Source organism: Siniperca chuatsi, linkage group LG10 (genome assembly GCF_020085105.1).
Source record: "Siniperca chuatsi isolate FFG_IHB_CAS linkage group LG10, ASM2008510v1, whole genome shotgun sequence".
In the NCBI taxonomy this organism is placed as follows: Eukaryota; Metazoa; Chordata; class Actinopteri; order Centrarchiformes; family Sinipercidae; genus Siniperca; species Siniperca chuatsi.
The window spans coordinates 28,329,829-28,357,827 of record NC_058051.1 but is presented as its reverse complement, the minus strand read 5'-3'; the positions used below and the strand labels follow the sequence as shown (position 1 = coordinate 28,357,827).

At 38.8% G+C, this 27,999-nt stretch overlaps 2 protein-coding genes and 1 long non-coding RNA gene across 18 annotated transcripts in view; 1 reads left to right on the top strand and 2 right to left on the bottom strand.

Moving 5' to 3' along the window:
- Positions 1-4,698, top strand: part of rgs19 (regulator of G protein signaling 19) — a 36,778-nt gene extending 32,080 nt beyond the window's left edge. For all 13 annotated transcript variants that reach the window (XM_044210122.1, XM_044210123.1, XM_044210120.1 and 10 more), the window contains one exon: positions 96-4,698. In XM_044210122.1, the coding sequence (XP_044066057.1) occupies positions 96-284 (189 nt within the window). In that variant the 3' untranslated portion in view covers positions 285-4,698. The remainder of the gene's footprint in view (positions 1-95) is intronic.
- tcea2 (transcription elongation factor A (SII), 2) lies at positions 422-27,433 on the bottom strand. 3 transcript variants are annotated; one of them, XM_044210112.1, is made up of 10 exons: positions 27,179-27,433; positions 20,383-20,445; positions 18,735-18,840; positions 17,799-17,883; positions 17,429-17,574; positions 16,451-16,507; positions 13,615-13,769; positions 13,315-13,461; positions 12,875-12,946; positions 422-683 (listed from the first exon to the last, which is right to left on the bottom strand). In XM_044210112.1, the coding sequence occupies exons 1-10, from the start codon at positions 27,245-27,247 to the stop codon at positions 663-665; spliced, it is 921 nt and encodes a 306-aa protein (XP_044066047.1). In that variant the 5' UTR covers positions 27,248-27,433; the 3' UTR covers positions 422-662. The 3 variants fall into 3 exon arrangements, with proteins under 3 accessions (XP_044066047.1, XP_044066050.1, XP_044066051.1); XM_044210115.1 differs by having other exon boundaries at positions 17,429-17,571; XM_044210116.1 differs by lacking the exon at positions 422-683 and adding an exon at positions 10,238-10,606 and having other exon boundaries at positions 27,179-27,432.
- On the bottom strand, positions 4,028-9,141 carry LOC122882595. 2 transcript variants are annotated; one of them, XR_006379402.1, is made up of 2 exons: positions 5,552-9,141; positions 4,028-4,335 (listed from the first exon to the last, which is right to left on the bottom strand). It is a non-coding gene; the product is annotated as an uncharacterized LOC122882595 (long non-coding RNA). The 2 variants fall into 2 exon arrangements; XR_006379403.1 differs by lacking the exon at positions 5,552-9,141 and adding an exon at positions 4,483-5,539.
- Positions 27,434-27,999: the final 566 nt, after the last annotated feature.

The following is a 27,999-nucleotide window of genomic DNA, read 5'->3' as shown; positions in this document are numbered from 1 at the left end:
CGATATAATATATAATATACTAGGACATGAAAACCATGCAGTTTGTGCTTTGATGTGTTGTCTTTTTCATTAAACTAAACAAACTTTCCCTCAAGGTGAGTCTGGACGCCCGGGTTCGAGAGGTGATCAACAGGAGGATTCAGGACCCGACGCCTCACGCGTTTGAAGACGCCCAGCTACAGATCTACACGCTGATGCACAGGGACTCCTACCCACGATTCCTCTCCTCCAACATCTACAAGTCGCTCATTCACGACGGCTCGCGTACCTCCTCCGAATCCTAGTCCCACACCGCCTCCACCTCCTCTTCTGATCCTGCATTTACAGGATTGATGCCAGACCATTTCATCGTTTCTCTCGCACACTCCTCCCAGTACAAAACTTTCCAGAAGTTATTAGACTCCTCCTCAGTTCACTTCTCTTCTCCGAATCCCAAATCTCTGCGATTACTGCCAAGACGTTCTTCTCATTTCTTGTTTTTTCCCCCTCCATACCCTAAACTTTTAGTGCTGTTGCCTTGCCTCCTTTCCTCTCCTCTTTCCTCTTCTCTCTCTCTCCAGTTGACTCCTCTTCTGTATTCCTTCTATTGTCTCTTTGTTCTCATTAAATTTGTTTGTTTTCCTTTCTTCCCCCAATTCTCTTTTCTTTTTCACTTGGATAACTCAGGCAAGTGTCTTGAGGGCCTTCAAAAACAAGAAAAGCATTACATTAATAATAGATTTACAGCATTAAATAGCACGGGTTACTTGTCCAGTAATAGTTAGTGAAAAAGTAAACCTGTTAGATTAAATCAGAAAACAAAGAATTAAACGTTAAGCATTTTATATCCATAAATACTTTGAAACTCCACAAGCCTCTGACAGTAGTGAGACCATCATAGGAAATAACACTTAATTCATAAAGTGTTAATTAACAGTGCCTCAAGTTTGAAAGTAGAATACATCCACTAGCCAATAATTTCAATATGTATTTATGAATAGAGCCTGACTGGTGATGGATTTCTTAGGCCAACACAGATATTCGAGTCATATTTCATATGAGTCATATTTGAGATATTGGTTTTTAACATTAACTCATAACTTAAACGTTTTTGACAAAAAAAAAGAAAACAAATCTTAACTAGCTAGCTTTTTCTGGAGATGTCAACCTCATCTCACAGCCTTCCTCAGCGGATGGAGTTTGCACAATTTTAAGTTCTGAGCAAACTCCGTCCGCTGAGGAAGACTGTCCAGAAGGATGTGGTAAAGCTAAGTAAGTGGCTCTTGAGTAAGATTACAGCCTGACCAATACTGGATTTTTGTCGATAACGGTAGATATTTAACATAAAATGTAGATATATCTGCCAGTGTTAATTAACACGTAACATAAACAAATATTTTTGACCAGGGTCCCTTAAATTTGGTTATTAACGAATTGTGACCAGGAGATGTACTGAGCGGGACATTTTACAGTTTTAAAATAAAGTTATACTTTTGTCATTTTTACTGGCCTTGCAGACGCATCGGTCGGGCTCTATTTATAAATCTGCTGGTATCATTAGATTTTTGGCTACCATCCTGTTCTGTAGATTCCTAAAACTGCTGAACACTTTACCTCGTCTCATCCCTGTCCTGAGATCAGTTATCTTCTTTTAATTTCTGTTTTCTTCTGTCCTTCCAACTCCATCCTTCCATTCATCCTTTCAACTCATTTTCTATCTAAGAACCTCTTCTCCTCCCTCATCTCTCGTGTTTCCCACCTTTTTCCTGCTTTTCACCTCAACGGCTCCTCAACAGAAGCAAGCGATCTGGATATTGAAGTATTTCTTTGGGATATCATTTACTGTTGTGTGTAGATGATTAATTGGGAGATTTTCATGCATTTCAAGGGGAGAAATATACATCTGTGCTATGGATTCTTAGTGAATTGTTACTAATTTGCCCCTCCCCTCATGACCAGCCAATCACATTTAAGAGCCAATTAAAGATGGATGCCCCTGACTTCCGCCCACCTCATCGCCTTGTTTTTCATGCTACGGTTCTCTATACAGGGACTAACGGAAAGGCAAAAGAAAAGATAGATGCTGTCTCATTCCTTCTCTTTCTCTCTTTCAACTGGAAAACAGAGGATGCTCCCTCCATCCCCCGCTACAAACTACAAAAAAGTTTGGTTCTTATTTTTATTGTTTATTTATCCACTCTTGTTTGCTGGATCAATCATTTCACTCCTGTGATAAACAAACAGACTAATGGATGGATGTCACTTCCTTCCGACTACTGATTTACAAACAGACAAGACGTCTATTTTTTAAGAGAAAACTATATGGAACATTGTAATTATGTTGATTTTTTTATTTTATTTTATTTTTATTTTTTGGTTTATTTGGTTTCTCCCACTCTTTCCCCTTCCTGGATTTTTTGCAACAAGAGGAGGATTCCTCGGAGACTGTACTGATCCCCGCCCGACACAACACCACAGACAGGTGCAATAAAACACTGGAGTTTGGAAAAACAACACACACACGCACATGCGCAGATTTCCAACATTTGTGTTACTATACTTCAGGGGATCTTTCAATAACCGAAGTGATAAAAATAGCAGATATCTGTACCTCAGGTTCGTTGCGTAATATTTAGGAGTTTTATCTATGCTGTGAAACATTTCTCATTTTCTCAGTGAAGCGATAATCCATTCCCATGCAGTTATAAAAAAAATAAATAACGCACCCCACAGAGCGTTACTTTTCATAACCACTATGGACACTTACCATTTTTATTTATAAGTATACAAATTGTTTATTCATATTTAATATGGCAATACGTCCTTTAAATGTATTTAATGTGTTATTCAGTAGTTCTCTAAGGCTCTAAGTTGCCGTCTTTTTAAAAGTAATTTAATTGTTTAATTTTGGATCTCAATCATTTTATCATGTTTTTCTTCTGATTGTTAGAGATTTGGAATCGTGGTAGAGCTGAAACAATTAGTTGATTAGTTGATCGACAGCTTCTCAAATGTGAACATTTTCTACTTTTTGGTGTTTTATATTATTTTAAATTGAATATATTTGAGATTTCGACTGATATACAAAGAAAATGTGAAAATGTCTCTCTTTTGGCTATTTGAACTTGTGATTAGCATTTTTCACGTTTTTTTTTTTTTTTACACTTCATGACTAAACAATCAAAAAATACATCTCAGATTAATCAATTTAAAAAAAAAATGTATTTTAGTTGCAGCCCTAAATCGCAGGTAAACTATCTTTTGACATTAAGCATCAACTCTCAACTTAAGTTACACCATCCAAAGATTCTAATTTAAAACTCTTAAAACCTAAAACACAACCTTAGGTCTCACCTGAGAAGTAAGGCTCATAAACAATGTTTACTTAGCTCCCATTAAATTCTGTTCTCTGCACAGAGACTGGAAGGAAAACTTCTGTATGTTGAGGAAGAAATTAATTCAAACTTTATAATTTATTCTCTTTAAAAGCCAGCATTCAGTGGAACATTATAATTTTCTTTATACTCCACCAGCTATGAATACAGTGCGGTTTTTGCTGCATTCATGTCATATGGACATTAACATAACTACCACTGTTCACACCATCATCTAGTTGGTAATGAAAAATCTAACTGCATAAAAATGGGAAGAAAATCTCTTTCTGAAAGCTACAATGACTGACTCTAAAAAGCAAGCATGGCAGCCTCACATCAACCAGAATCTACTGTTCAGTACAACAGTTTAATTTAATATATTTTAACCATGGTACCACCAACAGCCATAGCTCAGCTGTAAATAACTATTTTTCCAGTGTGTTACTACTACTACTAATACTACTTATTAACAACACCTTGACATTGTCAGATTCTGTGAGCGCTCAGGAGTTTTAACAGTGATAATCCCTGTAATCACCATCTTCCAGCATTACGTGCATAGTTCAATCATGTTGTATTACATGATTTTTGGGGTCGCCTAGCCCTGTTCAGAAGGTCCCATACAAAAGTGCAGCGAAGCGTCCGGGGCTGGGGGTCACCAACTGCAGTTTTAATGGTCAGGAAGGACCAAAGAAGATAAAATGTTCTCCGTCTTCTCTAAAGATCCACAAGTTTTAAACCTAGAAGTCAAAGTTGTCCTAATAAGTATAGTAATACAAGTATCTCCACGCGCGCACGCACACACACACACACACACACACACACACACACACACACACACACACACACACACACCAGGGTGGCCTACCTGGGCACTGCTGCTGCTGACCTCTGCCTCTGTGACCTCTCACCTTTGACCTCACCACTGTCTGTTGCCCACTCGCGGACGCGTGCTCCTGATTGGCTACAGGAGGCTGCAGAGCTGAATTGTGGTTGGTCAATTCAGGAAGGGGGGGTGGGAGGAAATCCCAGGTGCAAAAAATTATATATAGATATATTAATGAAAAACAACTAATAAAAAAAAATAGAGAGAGAAAAAAAAGAAGATTATGTGAGATGGAATGCTTACACCCAGTGCTTCATGGGAATTGTAGTTTGAGGAAAATGTTTGTGGTTGTCTGCGGAGGCAGAAACAACAGATTTTTAAAAAGAGATGCCTAGGTCTTAACCAGACTGGTCACTCAGAATGCATTTATCTTAGTATTGTTAATGTTATTTATTTTATATTTTGTTAAAACTGTGATTTTAATTGTACATATATAAACAGAAACCCTTGAACATCCAATGAGAAGCAGCCTCGTTTGTTCAGTGTTTGTGTGTGAGTGATTTCTTATCAGTATGAGTGTCTGTACTGGGAATCAGACCCTTAACCTTGCCACTGTCTTTCTCTACCCTGCCTTTGACATGATAAAACGATTTCTAAAATGTTTTGAAATATTTTTTTTTTTAAATAGTTTTCCCAGCTCAGCATGAGGTTAGAGAAAGGAAAAAATAATTATGTTGCTTTACAATTTGGGCTTTATTTTTTTATAGCACGACTGATACTGGATTATTGAGGCGGGTATGGATATTTGTTTTGGTTTTTTAACAAACAATCTTGAGATGGATATTCACATTTTTTTGTGATCAAGATACATACTGTGCAGGACATTTCACACTATGAAATAGTGACACTTTCTAAATTGCCTCAAACCTAATTTGGACATTTCTGTACTGCAATTACTTATCAGCTGACATTTACACAGATACTGATATGCAATAACCTGATAACGGCCGATATATCGGCCTGGCAGATTTATCTAGCTTTACTTACTTCCTATCATAAGAATAACATACCAAATGATTGCTGAGTTATGGAAACATGGTGGCATCACTAAAAAGGTGTCCAACAGGGCAAGAAACACGAGCAGTCAGACAATAAGACAGTTTGAAATAAATCCCAGGGACAGCCAAACTTATTTGGAAGAGAAAACAGTCTCACCAGACTTTGTTCCACTATCTTAGCAATAGCTTGGTGAGTACGTTGTTACCATAACTGATAGGAATCATGGCAAAATTGGAAAATGAAAATGAATAATTATCCTATAAAAAGGAAGCAGGTAGATGTTCGAGGTGCAATGGGAGAAGCTTTTGCTTACCTTGACTGTGTGTGCTGGAGGTTTGAGGTTCACCCAAACAGCAATAAGCCCCTGCAGCTCTTCACATACTGTAACCACTATGTAAATATGAAGACATAAACAGTGGTGATGTAGCTCTCATCAAACATTAATTAGCCAACCATCACACACACACACACACACACACAATCTGTACACATCTCCCCATTAGGAAAGCAAAACCTAAAACAGAAAAATGAGAAATAACTTCATAAGGAATCAAAACTGACTCACCACGGTCTTAATGTAAGAAGAACACAATGACAGAGAGCAAGTGATAAACGTTCTCCAAATCTTCGCCATCCGGCCAAATCCTTAAAGAATAGAACCTGACAGACTGATAAACGTTGTCATGTACATTTTACTCTTTGTCAACTCCATGAAAAAATATCAAATCCACAGTCGAGCTGCCGTTGCTACAGAGTTGCTAAGTGAGGGGAGCTATTTTGGGTGATTACTTTTTCCCGTAGACAATGTTACGCGTCTCACAGCTGGAGCTTTTCTGCGGCTTTGATCGACATGAAACTTTCCTGGTTCAATCTTCAGTTCAAAAGATTAACAACAGCCTTAGAAAATATCTGATTCTTTGAAAAAAAATAGTAGAAGGTACAAGTTTGTGTACATAAAAGTTATGGGGAGAAGTTAACGACAACTCCCAAAGTGCATTTCAGCAAGAAACATTCAAACGCCGCGCTTAAAATTCTGACATGTGCGCCGCCAACAGCGGGTGGAAGCTAAAGATTACGCTGTTGACAAAACTGATTTTATAATCTGCAGTTTAAATCAGTTCACTTTTAACTTTGGGGTCAACCTTGGTTGAAATCAGCAACTATGGCGCCGTGTTTTGTTAACAACTGCAACAGCAAAGCGTTTTGAATTCACTACCGCTCTGATTCACGGTTCTCAGCGGCGGCTGAGGGTCATGAGTATTGCAGTATTTAGAGCTGCCCGCCATGCCAAAATGACACGAAATCATGATTTATCAAAGTTGAAATAATGGAAATTGGTGGCCATAATGTAATACAGTATATGATTGTTACATTATCCAGGAGAGTCCTGTGTTTCTGTGTTAAGCAACATTGAGGATTTTGCTGAAAGAAAACATTTAAATGGAAATACAGAATGAAGAAGAACGCTTCGGCCCCTCCCGCTTTCCAACTTTACTGCAACGACAAGTACATGCTCCCTCAATGGCTTCCCACCCATTCACACAAAGAACTTTTTCCTCCTGCATCTCGTGACTGCCTTGTTCCAGGTTAAATTTTTAAATAAATAAATACAATTTTATTTCCATTTTTATTTATTTTTTTTATCTTCGGTATTGCCCCTCTATCAAAACAATCTAAAGGATTGAGTCTCAGTTTGGGGTCTGTGTACCCCTAGTTGTCTATTTCAGTCTTGCAGGGGGTCCATGGAAGATTTCTGAATAATTATTTGAATGAATATGTACAGTACATTGATTTTTGCTAATTAAAATCACACATATGCTAATACAATTATTTCCATTGTTAATGTCATCAGTAGATTACAAAGAGCACTCAATGTGTGTCTGGTTCCCTCCTAAAGACAAAGGGTGACAGCCGTTAGACAAGCCCGGTGCTGAGCCTACACCTCGTCTCCACCTCGTCTACACCAGCCGTGTGGACAAGCTGCAGATCTTTGCGTCGATGGTTTGAACTGAAAGTGAACATGAACTGAGTAGAGACAGAGCTGTTGCAATTGACTCTCAGTGTTGATACTCAACAGGAAACTAACATACTTAGTAGATTTGTACTTTGTGTGTGCATTTCTGGTCTTTTTCCACAGTTCACTGTAACTTGATATGTTTATGTGACACACACACACACACACACACGTACATATATAGACACACATACTAACTCATACCTGCATATTCTCACAGAAACGCACACTCCCACACTCACCAACAATACTTTATTTGTACATCCATGTTTTTTCCCAGCATTCCACAATAGTTTTCTGTTGATGAACACTGATAATCTTCACTTCAACTCTTGATGCATTTTCTGGTCGACATGCAGATGTCTCTTTTTTTTTTTACCCTCTTTACTGCTTCAAAGTTGCCTTTAGTCCAATATTTAGTTACTTTAATATGCGTCAGACCATTGCTATAAAACCAGGAATGGTCAATTTAAATAATGCTGGCTCAAAGTCAACTAGTACTGGATCTAAAGATCACTGTTAGGAGACTACATGTATTATATTATACACTCTTTAATTCCATAAATATATATGACAGAATCACCAAAAATGATAAATTAATTATTTCTATGTTTTATATATAAAAAAATTTGACATGTTCTGAAAATGACTGAAACACGTTAGCACTTTTTACACATGGTCTATTCTTATCTATGAGGTTAGTATTGGTAAAATATATTTTGGGTCGTCTGTGGTGTCCTGGAAAAACTATATAGAAAGAACTATGTCATTTTTCATGCTAATTAAAATGGAAATAATGTTCCAATTCATTATAGTTAGTTACAGTTGCTTCCAATTAACTGCTATGCCGCAAAAACTAAGTTCTGGATAAAAAATGAATAATGAATGAATATTTGCTTGGATTTAATGAAGCAGTTGTTTTAAAAGGAAATTCTTCTGGCAATCAGCTGCTTATTAACCTAACCCAACTAGTTTTTACTAAAATAACAAGTCCTTACATAAAATACCAATTACATAGTTTTTTCCAGAAAACTTCAAGTAAATTGAAAATAATGGCCCTGTAAAGCGTTACCAAATTATTTAGCACTAGCGTTTGCTAACATTAGCAGTTAACTAACGTATGGACCCGTAAAGTGCAAGGTGTTCCCCTCATCATCAGTTTAATTTGAACCTTTTTTTTTTTAGCTTAGTTAGCAGTGTTAGTTTTGGTAAGCTACTGTATTCTTATTTTGTAGTTTTGGCAACTGTTTTTATCAGTTATGACAAATGTCCTCACCAAAGTAATTGCTGAGACCTGAAAACATGGTGATGTTACTACTACAGTGAATAGTCAGACGATGGTGACTACAATGATTTCAGCTTGGTGAGTACAATGTAATTATAGAGTACGATGTTATATTAGAGCCCCCAGGCTTTGGAATGCCCTGCCTGAGGAGATCAGACGTGCCCCTTTTTAAATCACTCCTCAGAACACAGTTTTATAAAGCTGCTTTTAATTCTTGATTCCAATGCTTTCATTTTGGTTTTTACTTTTTGTTAGTTTTATTCATTTGATTGTTTCTATATTCATATCTACAATTGCCCCCGTGATACTTGCGTTGCTCACTGACACTGTCGCTTTTCCTTCTCCATGTCTTTCATTTGGTTTGCTCTGTTTTATGTATGTGCATCACTTTATAACTCTGCTTTTGAAGAGTGCTATACAAATAGTTATTATTAATTATTATTATTACTACTGAGACATGATGTCAAAAACTACAAAAATATTAAACCAGAATATTCAATTTATAATCAAAATGACTGGCTGAATTTGCTGTCACATTGTATTTCAGATATGATTTCTCACCTTGCTGTAAACCAAATATGGTCAAAATGTAAAAATGAGAGAAAATGACAGTCAGTTTGTAACCTGGTTGCTAGTTCACGAAGTAACCATGTCTCTCTGATCCAGCGGCCCTGCGTTCTGTCTAAACCGCACGGCTTCAGTCTGCCCCCCATATGCTCATGTATGGAAAGAGCTCAGCAGTGTTTCCACAACAAACAACAGGAGCTTTCTCTGCTCTGCTTTCTCACCACTTTTCATCACCTCTGTCAACATGCTCGCACCACCAGCGTCATTTGAAAGACGGAGATGACGACGCGGGTTTATACTTAAGTCACCTGTGATTTATTTTATTTTTTTTTTCACTTGTAAATCTGGTTAAGTAAAATAAAGGTGACACAGGCTTCTCTTGTCATAAGGAGGAATTTCATCAACAGTGATCATGTTTACATTTTCTGCAATAGTTTGACTCTACAATGTGTCAGTATTCAGACTCTGCGATGGTGCTGGAATATTCCGCATCATAAACTGATGAGACTTGCTGCCACAGTTGCTTTATTCTAATTAAGTTGATCAGAAAATGTCATTTATTCAACAATTTCCTATTCAGAGAGTTGTCTGAAGTGGGTTGAAATCTAAATATCGCATCCATGTAAACATCAGTGAATTTGGGGATGTCATTTGGCAAAAGAAAAGATTATCTACAAATCAAGTCAGATAGGCCGCTGACTTTTCTTTACAGTGATGTCAGGCAGCGTGACACTGATGGTGTAAAGGAAATTATTTGATAAATTGTTGAGGCTTTAAAGAGCAACTTAAAATCACTCGAAAATAGTGCTTTTGTTTACCTCCAGTGGTTTAACTACTCGTCTGGCTGCAGTTTGTTTTATGACCGAGACATGTACTGAGCAAGACATTTTACAGTTGAAAGCTGAACTTGTTGATGCTCTCTGGCGGACAAACTATGTAATGGTTTCTAAACCACTAATCTGCCGACATATTCAGTAATACCAATATACTGTATATGAAATAAACTAATTATATCCATCTCTCTACCAAATTTAATTAAAATCTGTCAAAAAGCAGTTGTGATATTTTGCTAACTATTAAAACCAAACAAGCCAGAAAGACAAAAAAAAAAAAAAAAAAAAACTACAATAATGTTGTCTTAATCCAAGAGCAACTTTAATATAAATGTTAAGGGCAAAATATGTGGCAGCACAACATGGCAAAGAAAGGCACATCCACTGTTTCCACAAGGCCTAAATGTGATTTTAATCTGGCTTAAAGCTTCATCTAGTGTAAGAAATAAACTCTTAAGTGCTCCATACAAAACAAATTAAACCAATAGACAACATGAACTGGCTTATTTTTCTCTAAATATATTACAGCTTTAGGTTTTATATATATAAAAAAAATTATATATATATATATATATATAAAAAACTTAATTTTTTAAATCCACATTCAATTCACTTTAGTCAGTTTGCTTCATGATAGAATAATATACAGACATGTCCTCTTCAACAGAACTGGAAGAAAGAAAGAAAGAAATATTGTGATTAAAGATTCTTCAGTGAAAAACACTCAACCTATAATTAGAGCTCAGTTTGCCTAATCTAGAGTTAAGGGAGCCCTATGTTGTGTTTACATTCAGCGTTACTCACTAAACGCATTGTGTTTATCTAAACGTGTTGAACGCATTTCCTTCCTCAAAACAAACTGACTTAAACTATTTCAAATCCGGCATTGTTTCCATCCATGTTTTCTTGCTAGCCGTCTCCTTCGCTGCCTTTGTTGGCACATTGCTACGTTTGCTGGCGCGTTACTGCCGCCAACTGGCAATCAGTGGAATAGCACGAAGCCAACAGCAAGATGTGACTTGTGCTGCCAGCGTGCAGTGGAACTGAGGTGGGATGAACCACCTTTTGTTTAAATGATTTGTCTAACATTTCAGCTAAAAACTGCATCTAACAATGAATCAAATAACTTTGTGTAATGTGAGAGGTGTCGCTCGTAATGACAAACTTACAGAGAATTATCACCAACAGAGCTTTCTAGGTTCTTTTAGCGCATAGTTTTTCTTTTACAGCACATTTTGTGTTTGGTTCAGTCTCAGACTCTCAGCAACCTGCTTTCAAACCAGCTCTGATGAAAACCACTGTATAGCTAACTAAGTGCAGCATCTAGCAGCTAAAGTCTGCCATCCAGGTATACAGGTTCCCGGGCGCACCTGACTGACCGAGCGGTCATCAGACGATCTGTCTAATCTTTCTAACAATCCATCTTTTTTTTCTTTTAACACAGAAATAACAGCACCACATTTAGAAATGCAATACTTGATGATTAAGGGACATTATTTCAACCTTAAATGTCACGTTGTTTTTCTTAATATTTATTTATTCATTTAGAAGATAATGGTTGGGGAAACACTGGGGCTTCTGAGTGGAAATATCAGCTGTTATAGGTGATTTAAAGGGTCAATTCTTAATGTAAACATTAATATTTTTTTTAATAATGCACCAGGTTATATTCTTTTATATCCAAGCAAAGTATTTAGCATTGTTACTACAATATCCCTAACCGAATCGAAAATCGAATCAGGACCTTGTGAATCGGAATCAAATCGATTCGGGAAATCAGTGATTTCCCAGCTCTCGAGTTTTTTTAATTTATTTATTTATTTTATTCTAGAGTGGAGCATGTTATCCCATAACTTCTCTCTTAAAAGCAAACCTGGAGATACAAGGCCAGCTTGCCAGCTCTTCATTAAAGCTAAAACAAAGTTACACTGAGTTTAATTTTTTTTTTTTTTTTTTACTCCTGCACCAAATTACATCAAATTAAAATTTCTAGATTCAATGTTCTGTGTGTCATTCTGTAAGAACTACCTAAAAAAAAAAAAAAATCTGCCAATTTGGTATCTTTGTAAAATTGAACTGAACTACAACGCTTGTTTGCAAAGATGAGAGTTCCTGAGGTTGAAGAGGTCAGAAAGCTTTATAAACTGATAAGCCTCCCATCATGTTTCAGATTTTCAAAGTGCTGGAACACCAAAACACTTCAAGCCATCAGCTTCTCAAATTTGTCGCTTCACCTTGACCTAGAGCCAGAGGCTAAATGGGGGGGACTACGAGGAGAGGAGGGAGGAAGGAGTAAATATGGAGAGGAAAGGAGAGGGATGAGATGGAGGGAGGGAGGAGACAAAGAAGGAAAGTAAGAAAGATTAAAAAAATAAAATGTAAAGCAGAAAAAAATTGGGAAAGAAGAGAAATGGGGGAAAGAGAGAGTAAGGAGGACATAAAAAGGTGAAGGAAGCAGCACGAACTGAAGGTGAGTCCAGAGGAAGAGCAGCAGAGCCATCTTGTGGTGAGAGTCTGTTACTGACATTCAGGGCAATCATTCAACCTTTATTACAGTTAAAGGGAAATCAGATGTGTTGTAATAAAGTTATTTGGTGAAGCTACTCAACTCGACCTGCCTCACATACTTCATAATTCAGTAAATAATGTCCTACATATCCCAGAGTGCCTTTCAACATGAGAGATGATGTAAATTTGAGAAGAAAACACATATTTCACTAAGACTCATAGATTTGATGTTTATTTTGGACAACAACCTGTGCACCCCTATTGTATGGATTGATTTCGTAGGTTTTTTTGTGTAGGTTGCACTTTTTTGATGGGTGGATGGGTACATATTTACATGTATTTCATGTGTGGATATACATACATGCAGGAACTGCTGTATATCATATGGAGAATAATTCCACTATTCATTAGTGTTTATTGCTTCTTTACCTTCCATCGGTTGCCGCAGCTGTTACACAACACAAAGGTGGTCATGGGCTCGTCAGCACTGCGGGTCTGCACCTAAAACACACACCAAACAGCATAACGAAGCATTTTCATCAAAACTGTCTTTTCTTTTATTAATGCTAGCACACTGTTTTATTTCCAACATGTCTTATCATCATTATTAATGTTTTTTTCTCATAGTATTGTTGGGTATTTTATTATTATTATTTTAATTTTGTATTTTTTTTTAATTGTCTGATTTTATTTCATTGCAGTCCTGAAATGCTTTAATCCTGCTTCAACCACGTAAATCACTTTGTAACTTTGTTTTGAAAAGAGCTGTATAAATAAAGTTTAATATTAAATTATTATTAAACACAGTTCTTTCTGTGTGTGTGTGTTTGTGTATGTATGTATGTATGTATGTATGTGCGGGTCCATACCTGTGTGTACGTGCAGCTCTTTCCGTGACACTTGTTGCAGATGAACATGTCCGTCTCAGTTCCTCCAACTTTCGACAGCTGATGCTCTCTGATGGACTCTTTAGTCAGAGCCTCTCTGATCTGCTTCAGCTCTGCACTCGCCATCTCCTGCGCACACACACACACACACACACACACACTTCAAATGCTTTGTCTGAGTCCAACAGTTGCATTAAAATGGACAGGATTCAAATATTTACAGAGGCTAAATGCATTCTTTCACACTCATGAGTAAAGAAAACACAGCCAGGCATGACTGACCTCAGCAGTCATACTGGCGATGCGTTGAGGCGAGATGTTTCCACACAGGACGTTACGCCGCAGGTCGGGATTCTTCTGGTCCTTGAGGTTGGAGATGCGGCTTCGTAGACGAGTTTTATATTTCATATCTGTCGACTTAAACTCCTGGAAGATCTGTGGGCACGATGAGCAGTCAAGGACAAAAAACACTCCCAAGTGATTATCAAACACACATCTATACACGTACACGCATAAAAATACAAGACACATCAGGGGATGGAGATGCCCTTACGGATATGTTTTTGTGTCCAAATTTAAACGTTTTCATTTTTGTATAAAAAGGAAGCACAAAGACAAACAAAACGATGCTTGTTCATTCAAAATCATTTAACACTAGATCCGCCAGGAGTCGCTGTATACCTAAAAAATGTACCTGCTGTTTGAATGCATTGATTTTGCGATTATTTCTGCTACACGTTGCTCAAACACACTTCGCGCAGACTTTCAGCACCTTCAGCGCGCACTTCCTAAACAGCATCCGAGCACTTCAGGCATTTACAGAACATTTGGTTGCGTTTGCGTTCCGCCTTCACCACACAGGTCATTTTCTCCTGAAGGGCACGTCCACGCGCAGTGGCTCTTTTGATGCCAGTCGCTCCGCGCTGTTGTAGTTATATTCTAAACACAGTCTGAATTTAAATGCAGCACACGATTTAGAAAAAACGATTGACTACTGCAATGTTTTTATAGGCCTACATGATAATAATAATAATAATAATAATAATAAGGATAATAATAATCTAAGGTGTTCTTCCTGCTTGTTTGTTTCGGACTGGCGTGCATCAAAACAATTCCGCATACAAAATTATTTATTAAAAAGAAACAATTCTAAATCAATTCCAAAATTGAAAGTAGATTTTTACCCAACAAAAATGTATAACGATCACTTTTGCTAAACAACAGGCCTACACTGCGGTCGAAAACTCCTGCCCTCCGAGGTCAAAATGAGACACATAACGAGGGAGCCGCACACCTGAAGGGGCCGCAAAACGAGGGAAGAGGGAAAGACTACTTTAGACTGAGTCTATTTCATCAATGTTTATAGGCTACATTTGATAATATTAGTAAAACAGTTTTGCCTGGCTTTGGATCGCTGTGAGAATCAACCCAGGACACGTCGCTCAGTCCTGAAACCTCCCCACCATTCCTTCACTCAGTGCACTGAGCAAATCTAACGCCTGATTTGCATTCATAACTCTCTCTCTCTTATCCACATTGAAGGTAAGCCTGTGACTTGACACAGCTGTATCACACACGGTAGGACACAAAAAAAGGCACCAATAGAATCTTTATCTAAACGCGGGAACTTGATCGGACGAAAATAACTGCGTTCTCTGTCGGGGTAAATTTTACCCGCTGGTGCTTATAGGTATAAATGCCCGTTTTTAAAATATGGCTTTATCTTGGCAATCTTTAATAACAGGGGTTGCTATATAACACTTTTATGAAAAGTCAAAGACTGGGCGACTTGAATTTTGTATTGAAACAAAGTTACATATAATCGAAAAATGGCGGTTCTAGTGTTAAAATACACTGAAGAACCACAGCCTTCCTTAACGGCCTGGGCTACCGTATGTTTTGGGGGATGCAACGCTGCCTCATGTTCCTCTTCACCCTGATAAGTACTGACTTACTACTGATTTAACATGTAAAAATGTTTTACACACTTGAAAGGCTGCACATACTGTATCTGTATGAGACGTTTGTAAACCTAGCAAGAAGCCTGCCAAGTTGCATCAGTGAAACACACACAGACGATCTTGGAGAATATTTAGCTTGAAGCACAAGTCAAGGAGGATTAAATGTCTACAGACACACTAGCACCCTCTTGAGGCCATGATGCTTATTGTGCATCGAGCCTGGCCTCCCCAAAAATACACCCGTATAGGTCGTCTGCGGCAGCAGCTTATTGCGACCCATATTTCCGTTTATTGTTCGGCGACCTCTAGTGGCCGTATTCATTTGTGACGGGAGCGAAGTAGGAAGTCAGGTGAGGTAGCATAAAGAGCGACAAACACAGGACTTCACCCAGGAGACTGCTGCTTGTGTCCCGTGTGAAATCAAAAGTCAACGCTGACTTAGTGTAAGTTACGTACACAAGTTATGTCACGTGACTTACTAACGTTACTTATTTGAACCCAAACCGTGATCTTTTTCTAAACCTAACCAAGTAGTTTTGGTGCGTAAACCTAAACAAACTGCGACCGTTTCACAACGTTAACCACATGTTTATTGTTACCATGACGACAAAGGTCCGGTACGTCTGTCGCTGGTACTCTCCAGCGGTCATATATGTCGTTTTGGGAGTCATTGGCAAACGAGCTGTCGTTTAGGTATGAGGACGTGCTGACCAATCAGAACACAAAACTGTTGGATGGACAAAAAAAAAAAAAAAAATGGGGAGACCGCTTTAGACTAGTGTGGCAAAAATGTAAACTAGAGGAAAGGGCATGTTGTTAAATCAGAAGAGTTTAACCTCTGCATGGTGGCCATTTGGGACATCTCAGACTCAGATTTAGCTCAACTCTCATCAGCCTCACCTGTACTGCATTATACAGAGAGGCGCTTCTGTTACTTAGCCTAACCTCATCAATGTAAACGGGGCAGACAATATGCCAAACAGACAGACGGACCAACATTGCCCTCACAGACTCACACTGCTAACATAACATGTGTTTATCTAACAAAGTGAAACACACCCCGTCAGTACACTCAGATCTTTTATTCAAGTGTGAAATCCTGTTCTGTTTGTTCATGTGTAGTTACAGTGTGAAGTGTTGATGATGTGAAAGGATATCCTCTTCAATTTGTGCTGCAAGGTGCTCACAGTCGACTCCAATGGTCTTGTGGTCATCTGGAACACACACACACACACTTGTTTAACTTTATGCACATTAAAAGCTTTATATACATTAATTAACTTTTTACAAAACTGCAAAGCAAAATTAACGGCACCATGATGAAACAAATTGGGAGCTTGGTAACAAAATTAGTAACAAATGTGTAACTTAACACTTAACACATCACATATATTTATTTGATTGGTTTACAGTTGATCCAAACCTCACTAGAGCATGGAGATTCATTCTTGTTAATATTCTAAACTCAAGGGTCACTTACTATCTTTTTTCCAGCGCCTTGAACCTTATCCCAGAGCATGCTTCAGCAAATGGAACCACTTTTTAAAATCATCAGACTACTTGTTCACGTGACACAAGTTCTACACTGAACTCACGTGTCATCATGGGACCTACGTTCTATTTGCTAAGGAAGTCTGCAGAATACTGTCAAAAGCTCTGGAAAAAAAACTAGTAAGTGAACCTTTAGTTTAGAAAGTGTTATTACAAATACAGCACTAGTTGAGTTTCAAAGAAACAGGTGACAAAAATTATCTCACCTCAAGGTTAATTTAGTAACTGCTCTGCAGCTTTCGATCATATCACATGATCTTCATCAGCTCATGAAGTCTTGGAAATGTAGATTAAAATTTCTGGGTTTTTTTTCTGAGCACTTTAAAACAAAAAAGACTGCTCTTGAAGATCATGTGATATAATGTGAGGTGAGATTGTTCTGTCAACCTTCTAATTGTTTATGCTCTTACTCAGAGCAAATGTGAAATTCTGATCAAACTGGAAACAAGTATGAATGTTAGAAATGTCTAGAAATATCAGCAGCAACTTTTCCAAAACCATTCTATTCAAGCATCACATCACACAGACATGAAATTAAAAAGAGCATCCAGGTCTTGTCAGCATATAAAAACGTCTCTTCTCACCATCAGTCTGCAGCGCTGCCACCAGCAGCTCTCGACACTTGTTCCGCACACTGTCGGTGGTGACGGGGGCGGGGGGGAAGGAGGTGACCAGAGGGGGGAGGGTTGGGGTAGTGGGGGTGGTGGGGGGCTCCCCTGACTTCTTACTGCTGAGACGGAGGGAAAAAAAGAAGTGTCGTAGGGTTTGGAGTGACAGAAACATGACTCTAGCTAAAAAGGAAAATCCCACTTTAAATCCTCTACTGTTAGTAAAGACACCATGAAATGGAAAATTAACTTTCACTTCATGAGAATCAGTCGATCTTTAACAGTGACCTCATCCTCATCCAGTGGCAGGTGTAACCAAACGTGACATCATCACTGTGCGACAGACCTTTTCTCGCTGCTGCCTGAGTCCTTGGAGGTGGACGATGACCTCACAGGAGAGCCTTCCTTCTTCTTCTTCTCCTCCGAACCGTCTGTGGGACGAGACACAAAACACACACACACACACACACACACACACACACGCGGATACATATTTTTGGCTCAGTCCTAAAAGTAATTAGCATTACGCAGTAGACACACAACATTTCATACATGTACACTAAAACCTGTGGAGGAATTCTGGGTATGATTAGAAGATTGATTTTTGAGGAAACATTCCTATCATAGCATACCAAAATTAATCACATTAGGCATACTGAGACAAATATTGCTGAGAAGAAGCTGTAAGGAAACACCCATAGCAAACAGTATAATTATTTTTCTTAATTTGTTCATTCTAATCCATAAGCCCAAGAATGCTGGACTGCAGGTTCACCTGTATCATGACAGTATTGTTACTGGATTTAGCGAGGACATTATGTCACTGTGTCAGAGGAGCGGTGGACTGCTTAGTCAATTAATTAATTGAGAAAACGGATCAACAAAAATGTTGCTAAATCGATTGTAAATCACACTTTCTCTAGTTCCAGCTTCTAAAATGTGAGGACTTGCTGCTTTTCTATGTTTGATAGCATTGTAAATTGAATCCCTTTGGGTTTTGGACTGTTAGTCTGACAAAACAAGACATCGGAGGATGCCATCTTGAAACTTGTGATGGGCATTTTCACTATTTTCTGACATTAAAAGACTAAACAAGTACTAAAATATAGATTAAGCAATAATAATTTAATTTAAAAAAAATCATTCATTCTACCTCTACTTCACACACTCCACCATAACCCTGTCCTCACCTTCCAAAAGTGCCCTCACTCTTGAGTTAAAACTCTGTTGGGTCCTCACAAAGATAGAAGTACAAGAGCACACAACACATACCCACACTTACCCAGCAGTTTCTTCCAGGACTTGATGAGAGCTTTGGCCAGAGTCTGAACTTCTTCATCTGAACTCTGTTTCCTCACCGCATTCACCGACATCCCAACTCTGGTTGACTACACAGAGAGGGACACAGAGAGAGAAAAGAGACGGGACACACACACACACACACAAACAGGGTATTCCTGTTATGAAAAACTGGTATAAGGTATCCGAGTTCGCCTATATTATCTGGGATACTCAGCCCAGATAATATATAACATGTTAAACTTGAAATAATTTTTTTTTTTGTCAGAAATCAGTGCATATATCCTTTAATTACAAAAAAAAAAAAAAAAAAAAAAAAAGTTTTATTAATTGCAACGATAGCGTCCCCCAAATTAGTATTCTCCAGTGGGCATGACTTTTTGGTTCCAACTGACGATGTTTGTGCTGTAATTTGATTGGTCCAATATCTGTGTAGGCGGGCACTATCACTACTATCACTACAGTTAAACAGCCACACAGGCAGTCAACCAGCTGGGGGCAGGCCACACAGGGCCATGACGTTCTCCAGTCCGTCACACGCCAAGGAAATTGACAGTGTGTCTCCTAGCAACGGCGGCTCTCAAAATGTCAGTCAAACACTGCCATGGGAAACGCCCACCCAAAGGCTTCGGGTTTAGATACTGTTATGTCTAATATGGTTTCATCCTCTATTGAAAAATATAAAAATTATGCACAATAGCTGCGGTATCATTTTAGTTTATATTTCTTCAAATTTCAGTTTGACTTTAACATGTTATCCTGTTTAAAATGTGTCCATATACTGCACAAGCTCTGTATGTGAAAGCTGGGAATCTATCTAAAATACCAGGTGTAAACAGACATGGTGGAGCCCTCATGTAGATGCTCTGGTTAGATCATTGCCACAGCGGTAATTTTGCACAGAGGCGTGCGTGCAGCTGCATGCCTTGAGCAAAGAAATTTTGTTTTCACTGACATGTAGACACAAGGATACACAAACATGGGATATAACAGATGAAGCAGAAACAAAGCCGATCCCGTAAATGGGTGTTAACCTGAATATGAGCTAGTATCTGGTGTATTATGTACATTTAAAACACTGACAATTTAGATGTTTACATGACGTGAAACACTTTTTTGTCTTGTCAGACTGGTATTAAGTTATTCTTTAAGTAGGACTGTAACAATGTGGTCAAATGTGTGCTCTATTGTACCTGTGACTGCACCCAACAGGGATGCCAAGGTGTATGGACACACCCTGGAGTACACTTCTACATCACTGCAGCAAGATGAGGCGTTAACCCCTTGGAGCTCAGCAAAAACGTGACGTTCAACTGCTGTTAAGTTGCTATTTTTTCATAATTTTGAAAATTGTTTATTACTTTAGCATTTAAGAAAACCTGTTTATCAGTCAATTCAAAACATTGGTTTAAATAGAAGGAGCTTCTTGGTTATCCTGTGGAGACTAAGTGCCAGGCTTGTTGGATGTCCATGCCTTACTTTAACAGACTAGTAGTATTGGTGCTAGTGGTTATATTAGTAAGAGTACTAGTACTGGTAATAGCAGCAATAACTAATCTACATCAGGTTGTGTCTGACTTTGTGAGCACTTGGCGGTGGCGGTGACATGGCAGAGGGGTGGAGTTAATTACCTGCAGGGTCTCCAGAGACATCTTGATGTTCTTTAGTTCCCTCAGCAGGTCGAGAGCTCCGTCCTGTAGACAGAACAATAAAACGAACACCTTCACATCTCCTTACGCAGTAAATGTGGGGAGGTCAACTCAGCCCTGGGTGTGAACGCCTCAGTGAGTGAACACCCGCAGGATGAATCTGGCAAGTTATTTAATCTTTTTTCAATAATGTGTGTCTGTTAAACAGGAATGACAATGCATCTGTCTCTGAAACTTTTCTGTTCATTAAATGGATATACATTTGGCAAAGTGACAGATTTGTTTCGGTGGACATCATTAATTAAACCAATAAAGTCAAGGTGACTTTTTGTATTGCATTGAAGATTCATGGTTTCTTCCCAAGACTCCCACCCACAGCTGAACAGCTGTCACCCAGACGGCCCGAGACAAGCGTTCAATGTATACTAAAGGTTACAGAGAGAACGATGGACCCACAAGATTGAGTTTTAGTGAGTGGAGCTTTCTCTAGATGGAGCTCTTGTTCACTGTTGGTCAGGAGATTCTCACTTGAATTTGCCACTTAATGAGGACAAACGCATGCCCATACGTGACACCAGGAATTTCATATTTGGCAATTAAGCTAATCCAACAGAAGTAAATGGGATGGATTGCTCGTTGCAGCAGCTGTTGCACAGCAATCTGGGCTGGAGAAAAAGGGATACAGTAGCTTTACATTTAAAAAAATACTTCATAATGATGCTTTACTGAAGATGCCATACATTTTTAAAAAGGGAAACTTCAGCGCTTTTCAAGTGGATTTCCAGTCAGTCTTGATGGTATATGTAGTCCATTGAAGCAGTAAATTCCTCAGTGAGTGCTATGTTGACAGAGTTCTCCTCAGCGGCACTGACAGCGGAGTCGTGCCTGCAGCGCCTACATGTACCAGGATGCATTAAGCTAGAAATCCAAGCTGAAATCGCTTGTACATCTTCCGTACCTCCAACTACGTCAAATGACAGCGCTGGATGCAGGAAGTACTACCTGGCCATCTTAGCTTTCTCTGTCAATATAGCATACTCTCAGAAACGTATTGCTTCAATGGACTACATATACCATCAAGACTGACTGGAAATGCACTTGAAAAGCGCCAAAGTTACCCTCCCTTACAGTAGAGAGTACAAGATTCAGAGAGACAGAACAAAAGGACAGGTTGAAACAGAGGGAAAGGGACAGATGCTTTCCCGTAGCAAATGAGATGGTCTTGCGGGGAAAAGAAGCTGGTTTCCACATAAGCAACACAGAGACAAGAAGACATCCACATCTAAAAAGACCAAAAGATGAATGGAGACAAAGAAAGATAGCAGCGAGCTTCTGACAGCGTGTGCTCTGTGATTACAAAAACGGCCACCACACGGTGTAACTAGCTTGACTATCCTACGTTAGTTAGCTGTTAGCTCCCTACTCTCATCGTGCTCAGGGGAGCTCACTCCACCTTGTGGCCTGGGGTTGGAACTACATAGCTTATCATAGCCAGTTCACCCAAATCATAGACATATTTTCTCACTTATCCCTCGACAACTAGAGATAGTTTTTGTTTTATCTGGCAAAGTTTTCTGCCTCCACCCCAATATAATGGTGAAGGGAAACTTGTCCATACTGGTCAAAGACATAAAAAAAAAAAAAAAAATCTAGTTTGGTTTAGTTTACTTTATTTCACCAGGATAATCCACTCAGTATGAATACGATGTGGACTGCTATGCTGCATAGTCCACAGACCTCACCTTCAGAAGTTTCATTGGGCTTACTTCTTTGGTACTGAGACAACTGTCAACAATAAGTTTGTGGGCTGACACTGTTCGGTCATTTGGTTACAGTAACATTTAATCAAATTACTATGTGTAATAGAATAAAATAATAATAATAATAAAACTTTGTTTTGATAAGTGCTCTATAAATAAAGTACAAAGTGCTTCACAAAAAGAGAAATAAAATACCATAGTGAATGATAAAATATAAAAAGAAATAAAATACATAGAAACAATAAAATAAACAGTCAGTTCAGGTAAAATCAGGATATGCTTTCCGATAAAAATGTGTTTTGAGAAGAGACTTAAAAGAAGACACTGACTCAGACAACCTAATTTCTTCGGGCAAGTTGTTCCAGAGCCTCGGGCCCTGATGGCAAAAGCTCTGTCCCCCTTAGTTTTCATCCTGGACTCAGGAACAGACAGAAGACCCCTGCCTGAAGATCTCAAGCTACGTGAAGGTTCATAAGGGATTACAAGGTCTAAAATATAGTCTGGAGCCACGCCATGAAGAGCCTTAAAAGTAATCAATAAGATAAAATTAATCCTAAAACAAACAGGAAGCCAATGTAAAGAGGCTAAAACAGGTGTGATGTGATCATACCTCTTCTTCCTGGTTAAAAGCCTAGCAGCTGAGTTCTGTACAGTCTGCAGTCGTGTCAAAGTTTTTTCATTAAGACAAGTGAACAGGCTGTTACAATAATCAAGGCGTGAGGAGGTAAAAGCATGTACAACAGTTTCTGCATCACTAAAATTTAAAATAGATTGGATTTTTGCAATATTTCTTAGGTGATAGAAACATGATTGGACAAGCTTAGTGATACGTTGTTTAAAACATAAATTGCTATCAAACAGGACACCAAGATTTCTTGCAACAGGCTTGATATGTTGTGACTTGTAGCCAGTAGATGGCAGAATTTGTATAGTGATATGTTGGGGCCCAATAACATGGATTTCGGTTTTATTGAGTTGAGCTGTAGAAAATGTATCGACACCCAATTTTTTATGTCAGACAGGCAGTCCTGCAGAGAACTCAGCGTACCAAGGTCAGTGGGCTTCACAGGGAGGTACAACTGTGTGTCATCCGCATAACAATGAAAAGAAATACCATGTCTGCAGTTGACAGCACCCAAGGGAAGCATGTATAAGGGGAACGGTATTGGACCCAGAATTGAACCTTGAGGCACACCGTACTTGATTTGGGAGAAGGATGACATGAAGTTATTAATGCTGACACAAAATTTCCTATTGGACAGATAAGATGAGAACCAGTCTAGTGCAGTGCCAGATATGCCCACCCAGTGCCTCAGTCTATCTAAACGAATGCCATGATCAGTTGTGTCAAAGGCAGCACTTAAGTCCAGCAGCACAAGAATTGAGCACATGCCTGCATCTGCATTCATTAAAAAAGGTAATTAGTGACTTTGAGAAGGGCTGTCTCAGTGCTTTGGTGCTGACAAAAGCCAGATTGGAATTTTTCAAAGGTATTATTGTTTTCCACAGCACAGCAGCAAGAAGCTGCTTAGATACAAGTTTTTCGAGAATCTTCGAAATAAAAGGCAGTTTGGAGATTGGGCAATAGTTGTCCAGGAGGGTGGGATCAAACCCAGGTTTTTTTAGGACTGGCTGGACACAAGCTGTTTTAAAGTAATCTGGGACGCAGCCAGTAGACAGCAAGCTGTTAAAAATAATATGTAAAAGGGGTGCAATACAATCCATAACTTCCAATAAAAACCTAGTTGGGATTTTGTCAAGAGGGCTGGAGAATACTCTCATAAGAGACATGATGTCTGCGAGTTCAGGCAGAGTAACAGCAGAAAAATTGCTTAAAGAATCCCTGAGTGGGTGATCAACATCTAAAAAGGCAGGGTTTGGGGTGATATCAGATCGTATTAACTCCACCTTTCCAGCAAAGTGCAAAAGAAACTTTTCACAATCAGCATCACAATCAGCAGAGGCACAAGGAGAGGCTGGGTTAACTAACTGATCCACAGTCTTAAATAGGAATCTGGGGTTGTGCTGATGGGCAGAAATCAGTGTAGAGAAATGACACGTTCTTGCATCCTTCACCATCCTATTATAAAGGAGTAATAGCTCTTTTATAGCCACAAAGTGGACCTGGAGAACTGATTTCTTCTGTCTGCATTCTGCTCTTCTTTTCCTTTTACAGCTTTGAATACTGTTATTTAACCATGGCTGTTTTCTAGTCTTTGAGTTTAGTCTATTTTTCAGAGGAGCTATGAGAAGGTTGAAGAACACAGGTAGTTAAAAGAATCAGCCAAATCGTTGGTGTTGGAGGAATCTGGAAACACATTGCCACGAGAACTGAACAGAATTTTGAGGCACTATGCTCATTAAGGACACGTGTGTACTTAGAGCGGGATAATTCAGTACTAGCAGCCTGTAATTCACAAACAATGCATAGGTGATCAGATACAAACATGTCCCTGATTTCCACAGATGGAGTGTTCAGGCCCAGACTAAAGACTAGGTCTAAGGTGTGGCCACGGGGATGAGTTTGGCCAGACACATGTTGTTGAAAGTTAAGAGTTAGTGATATTTAAAAAAAAATCAACAGGAAGGGCATTAGAAGAGTCATCAACATGAATATTAAAATCACCACAAATAGCTCCAAATAGCAGCACTATGATCAGTCCACAAGGGGGAGTTAGTGAGCAGAGGGTGCTGTTTGTGGTGGACAGAGAAGAGAAAGAAGAAGAGCGAGGGGAGACAGGTGATGTAAATGGTCAACTACGTGAGGAGGACAGGACTGCATGCTGCAGGTTAGCCGCCAGCATGAGACTTCCTGACTTGTTTGGGTGAAGACCATCTCGTGCAAACAAGGAAGAACGATCCCAGAATAACATGAGTGTCGTATGGGAATGATCACCAACTCTGCAGGTCTGCATTGCTTTTAGCCTCCTTTAGCTCATTGTTTTGGTTCTCTGGCTGCATGGAGATTGTATGGCTGAGTTTCACAGCTCTCAACAACCTCCCATATAAAACCACAGCCAGCCATTCCAAGAAAACATGCTCAGACAAGCTGGGTGGACCCTCCCTGCCCAGCACCAAACAGCAAACAGACTGTTAGCAGCTAGCTGTTGAAGACATTGGAGCATTTAGCAGATAAAGATCAGAGCTAAAAGAAGAGTGAATATTGAAATTACATTCATCGGGTGGCCACAAACACGAAATCAATGGAAAGACAATGTTGCTCCGTGTCTGCTGGATGTGTAAACAGGCTACTTTAGCCAGAAGTATTTGATTTACTGATATTATCTTTCACAGTATGTTGTTTGGAGTCTTTCGTGCCCCTAGTGGTCAAAAATGGCCTGCATCACCAAATCAAGATCTGTGGATAAAACACTGGCTCCAAAATGCAGAAAATTTAAATATGCACTCAAGTATAGGTTCATTTAAGTTTATAATTTTTAATTTTACTAGAGAACTGTATGATATATAGCACAGTATCTGCTAAGACCTTTTCCACTTTGGATTCCACCATTCAGATGAAATGTAGTTAGAGTGAAATTTTGCTGTCATGGATGCTGATGTGACTTGGCTCTGGCTGTGGTGGTCATGCAGAGTGAGGGTAGTTCAAATGGCATGAAACTTTGACTTCCATAGATTATCAGTTTTAGCTTAATCTAAACTAGTTTAGACCAAGTTTTGGTTTTCCAGTGTCTGTATGTAGTATAGTGATCAATACTGTTATGTGTCCAAAATGTCTTTGGATAGCCACAGTATATACGTAACTAGTGTGTTGACAGCTAACCAGGACCCATTTATGATTCCGTCAGACAACAAGAAAAAAGAAATTAAATTCAAATTAAAGCCCACTCAAAAATGCATTTTGTTTATTGTTACTTCACTGTGATGTTTGAGCAGAACAATGTATGTGCAGAGTTTGTTTTCACATTCATCTAAATCGATTTTGTGACATCACAACTAGTTTGGAGCCAAGCTTGTTCAATATGCAACTCACACAAGTGTGATGTGGACACTTGAAGCATCTAGTGCACAAACACTGAGAATGAACTTATCAGTGAAGTAGGAGATCTTGGTTAAATATTTGCATATTCATATCCTGGATTATTCAGTGAGGAAGAAGGAGGGGATTGTAAGAATTTGTAAAGGAGTTAATTGAACTTTTTGGTGGAAAAACCATATCAGACACAAATTATTATTTAAATCAGACAATTTTTTATGCCTTAACACATGTCTGGGGGGGATCTTTAAAGGTATTAAAATGTTGACCAGTTTTTAAAATGTCACCGTAACAACCTTGATGGTAGTAATTTAATTCAACATTTTTCATCTTATGAACAGAACTGCCCCAGGCACTCTACAGTTATTAGATATATTTTCAAAATAAAGTTCAGCATATTCTTTATTAATTTATTTATTGCTTGATCTTTGGTCTCCATTCTAAAAAGTCAAAATGATACAGAACCTTCCTGGCCACATATTAAACGAAGTCTCCTGTGATCCACTAATGTATGCTGGGAAAACTTACAAATTAAAAAACAAAACAAAATAAAAATATAATAAAATGATAATAATAATAAATTAATAAATAAATATAAATATAGGCTAGAGTTTAAAAAAAATATATTTTACTTACTTAATAACTGACTGATTTTTCGCCCTGTACTCCGATATAACCACCATATGAATTTAATAACCTCCGGAGCTATAGTTAATGAACTCTGATGTGAGTTGACTAGATAATTGATTAAAGGTGCGGGTGTTTTAATTGGCAGCTTTTTGACCAATAGCTGGCGTATTTTATTGCCAAACTATTTCCAAAAATCGCCCCCAAACAGAAGCAGCAGCAGCCTTGCTGTGTGAGATTATCAGCAGAAATGTGTGAATCCTCCTCCACCGAGCAGTGAGTGGAGTTAAAACGCACTCCCCCTGTTTCCAGAATTTTCCCCCTCAGCAGTTAAAGGTAGAGCTCATCACCTGATCGCGTGTTTTTCAGCGGATGCAGCAGCCGAATTTGCACTCACCGTGTTCTTCTTGTGCACCATTTTATCCAGCTTTTTGGCGATGCGCTCCACTTCCTGGTTTTTAGCCATTTTGAGCGGATTTCTCTCCGTCAGTTCTCCTCCTGTGCTGCGGTGAAAACCCCCATTGATGTGTAAGAAAAACTCTCCCCGTCTCTCTCGCTTTCCTTCTCTTTACGCAGCCTGCCTGTCTCCTTCTCTCCCAGCTGCTGCGTGCCTCCCTCTCCTGTTGTTGTGAACCACGGTGGGACGCTGGGAGTTGTAGTTCTAGTTTTTGGCTGTCTCCTAATTTATTCTGGAGCAACATTGCCAAAAGTTTTAAAGGAGACTCAGCAGTCCCGCAGCTGGCATGTGATTCCCCCGGACGGGTCCTTTTTTATGCTTCATTAATCATTAAAACTATGATTGGAATTCAATATCAATATCAATGTTATTTCATATATTGTTGGACAGAATTAAGGGATGAATTGATGAAGTTAATTTAGTGAAAGGCTGCTGCATCGTGATCCTTACGCAAGATTCACAATAGTTTTTGATGAGATTTGATTTTCCTAATTTGTTCATGCATGCTTTTGTAATTTAGCCAATAAAACCAAGGCATTAGAGAGACTTACACTTTAGCGCAGAAGACTTTGGTGATGCCGCTGCCACACTGTAAGTGGCACCTTGACAGCCGTATGAAGTTTTGTCAGCGTAGTTAGGAAATAGTCATCACTCAGGACAAAACCACATTTTGTAAAAGCTCTATTTAAACTATATTTTGTTCATGTTAGAGAGACTGTTCTGAGTCCGGTCCAAACCTTCCCGTCACAACAGATCGATAC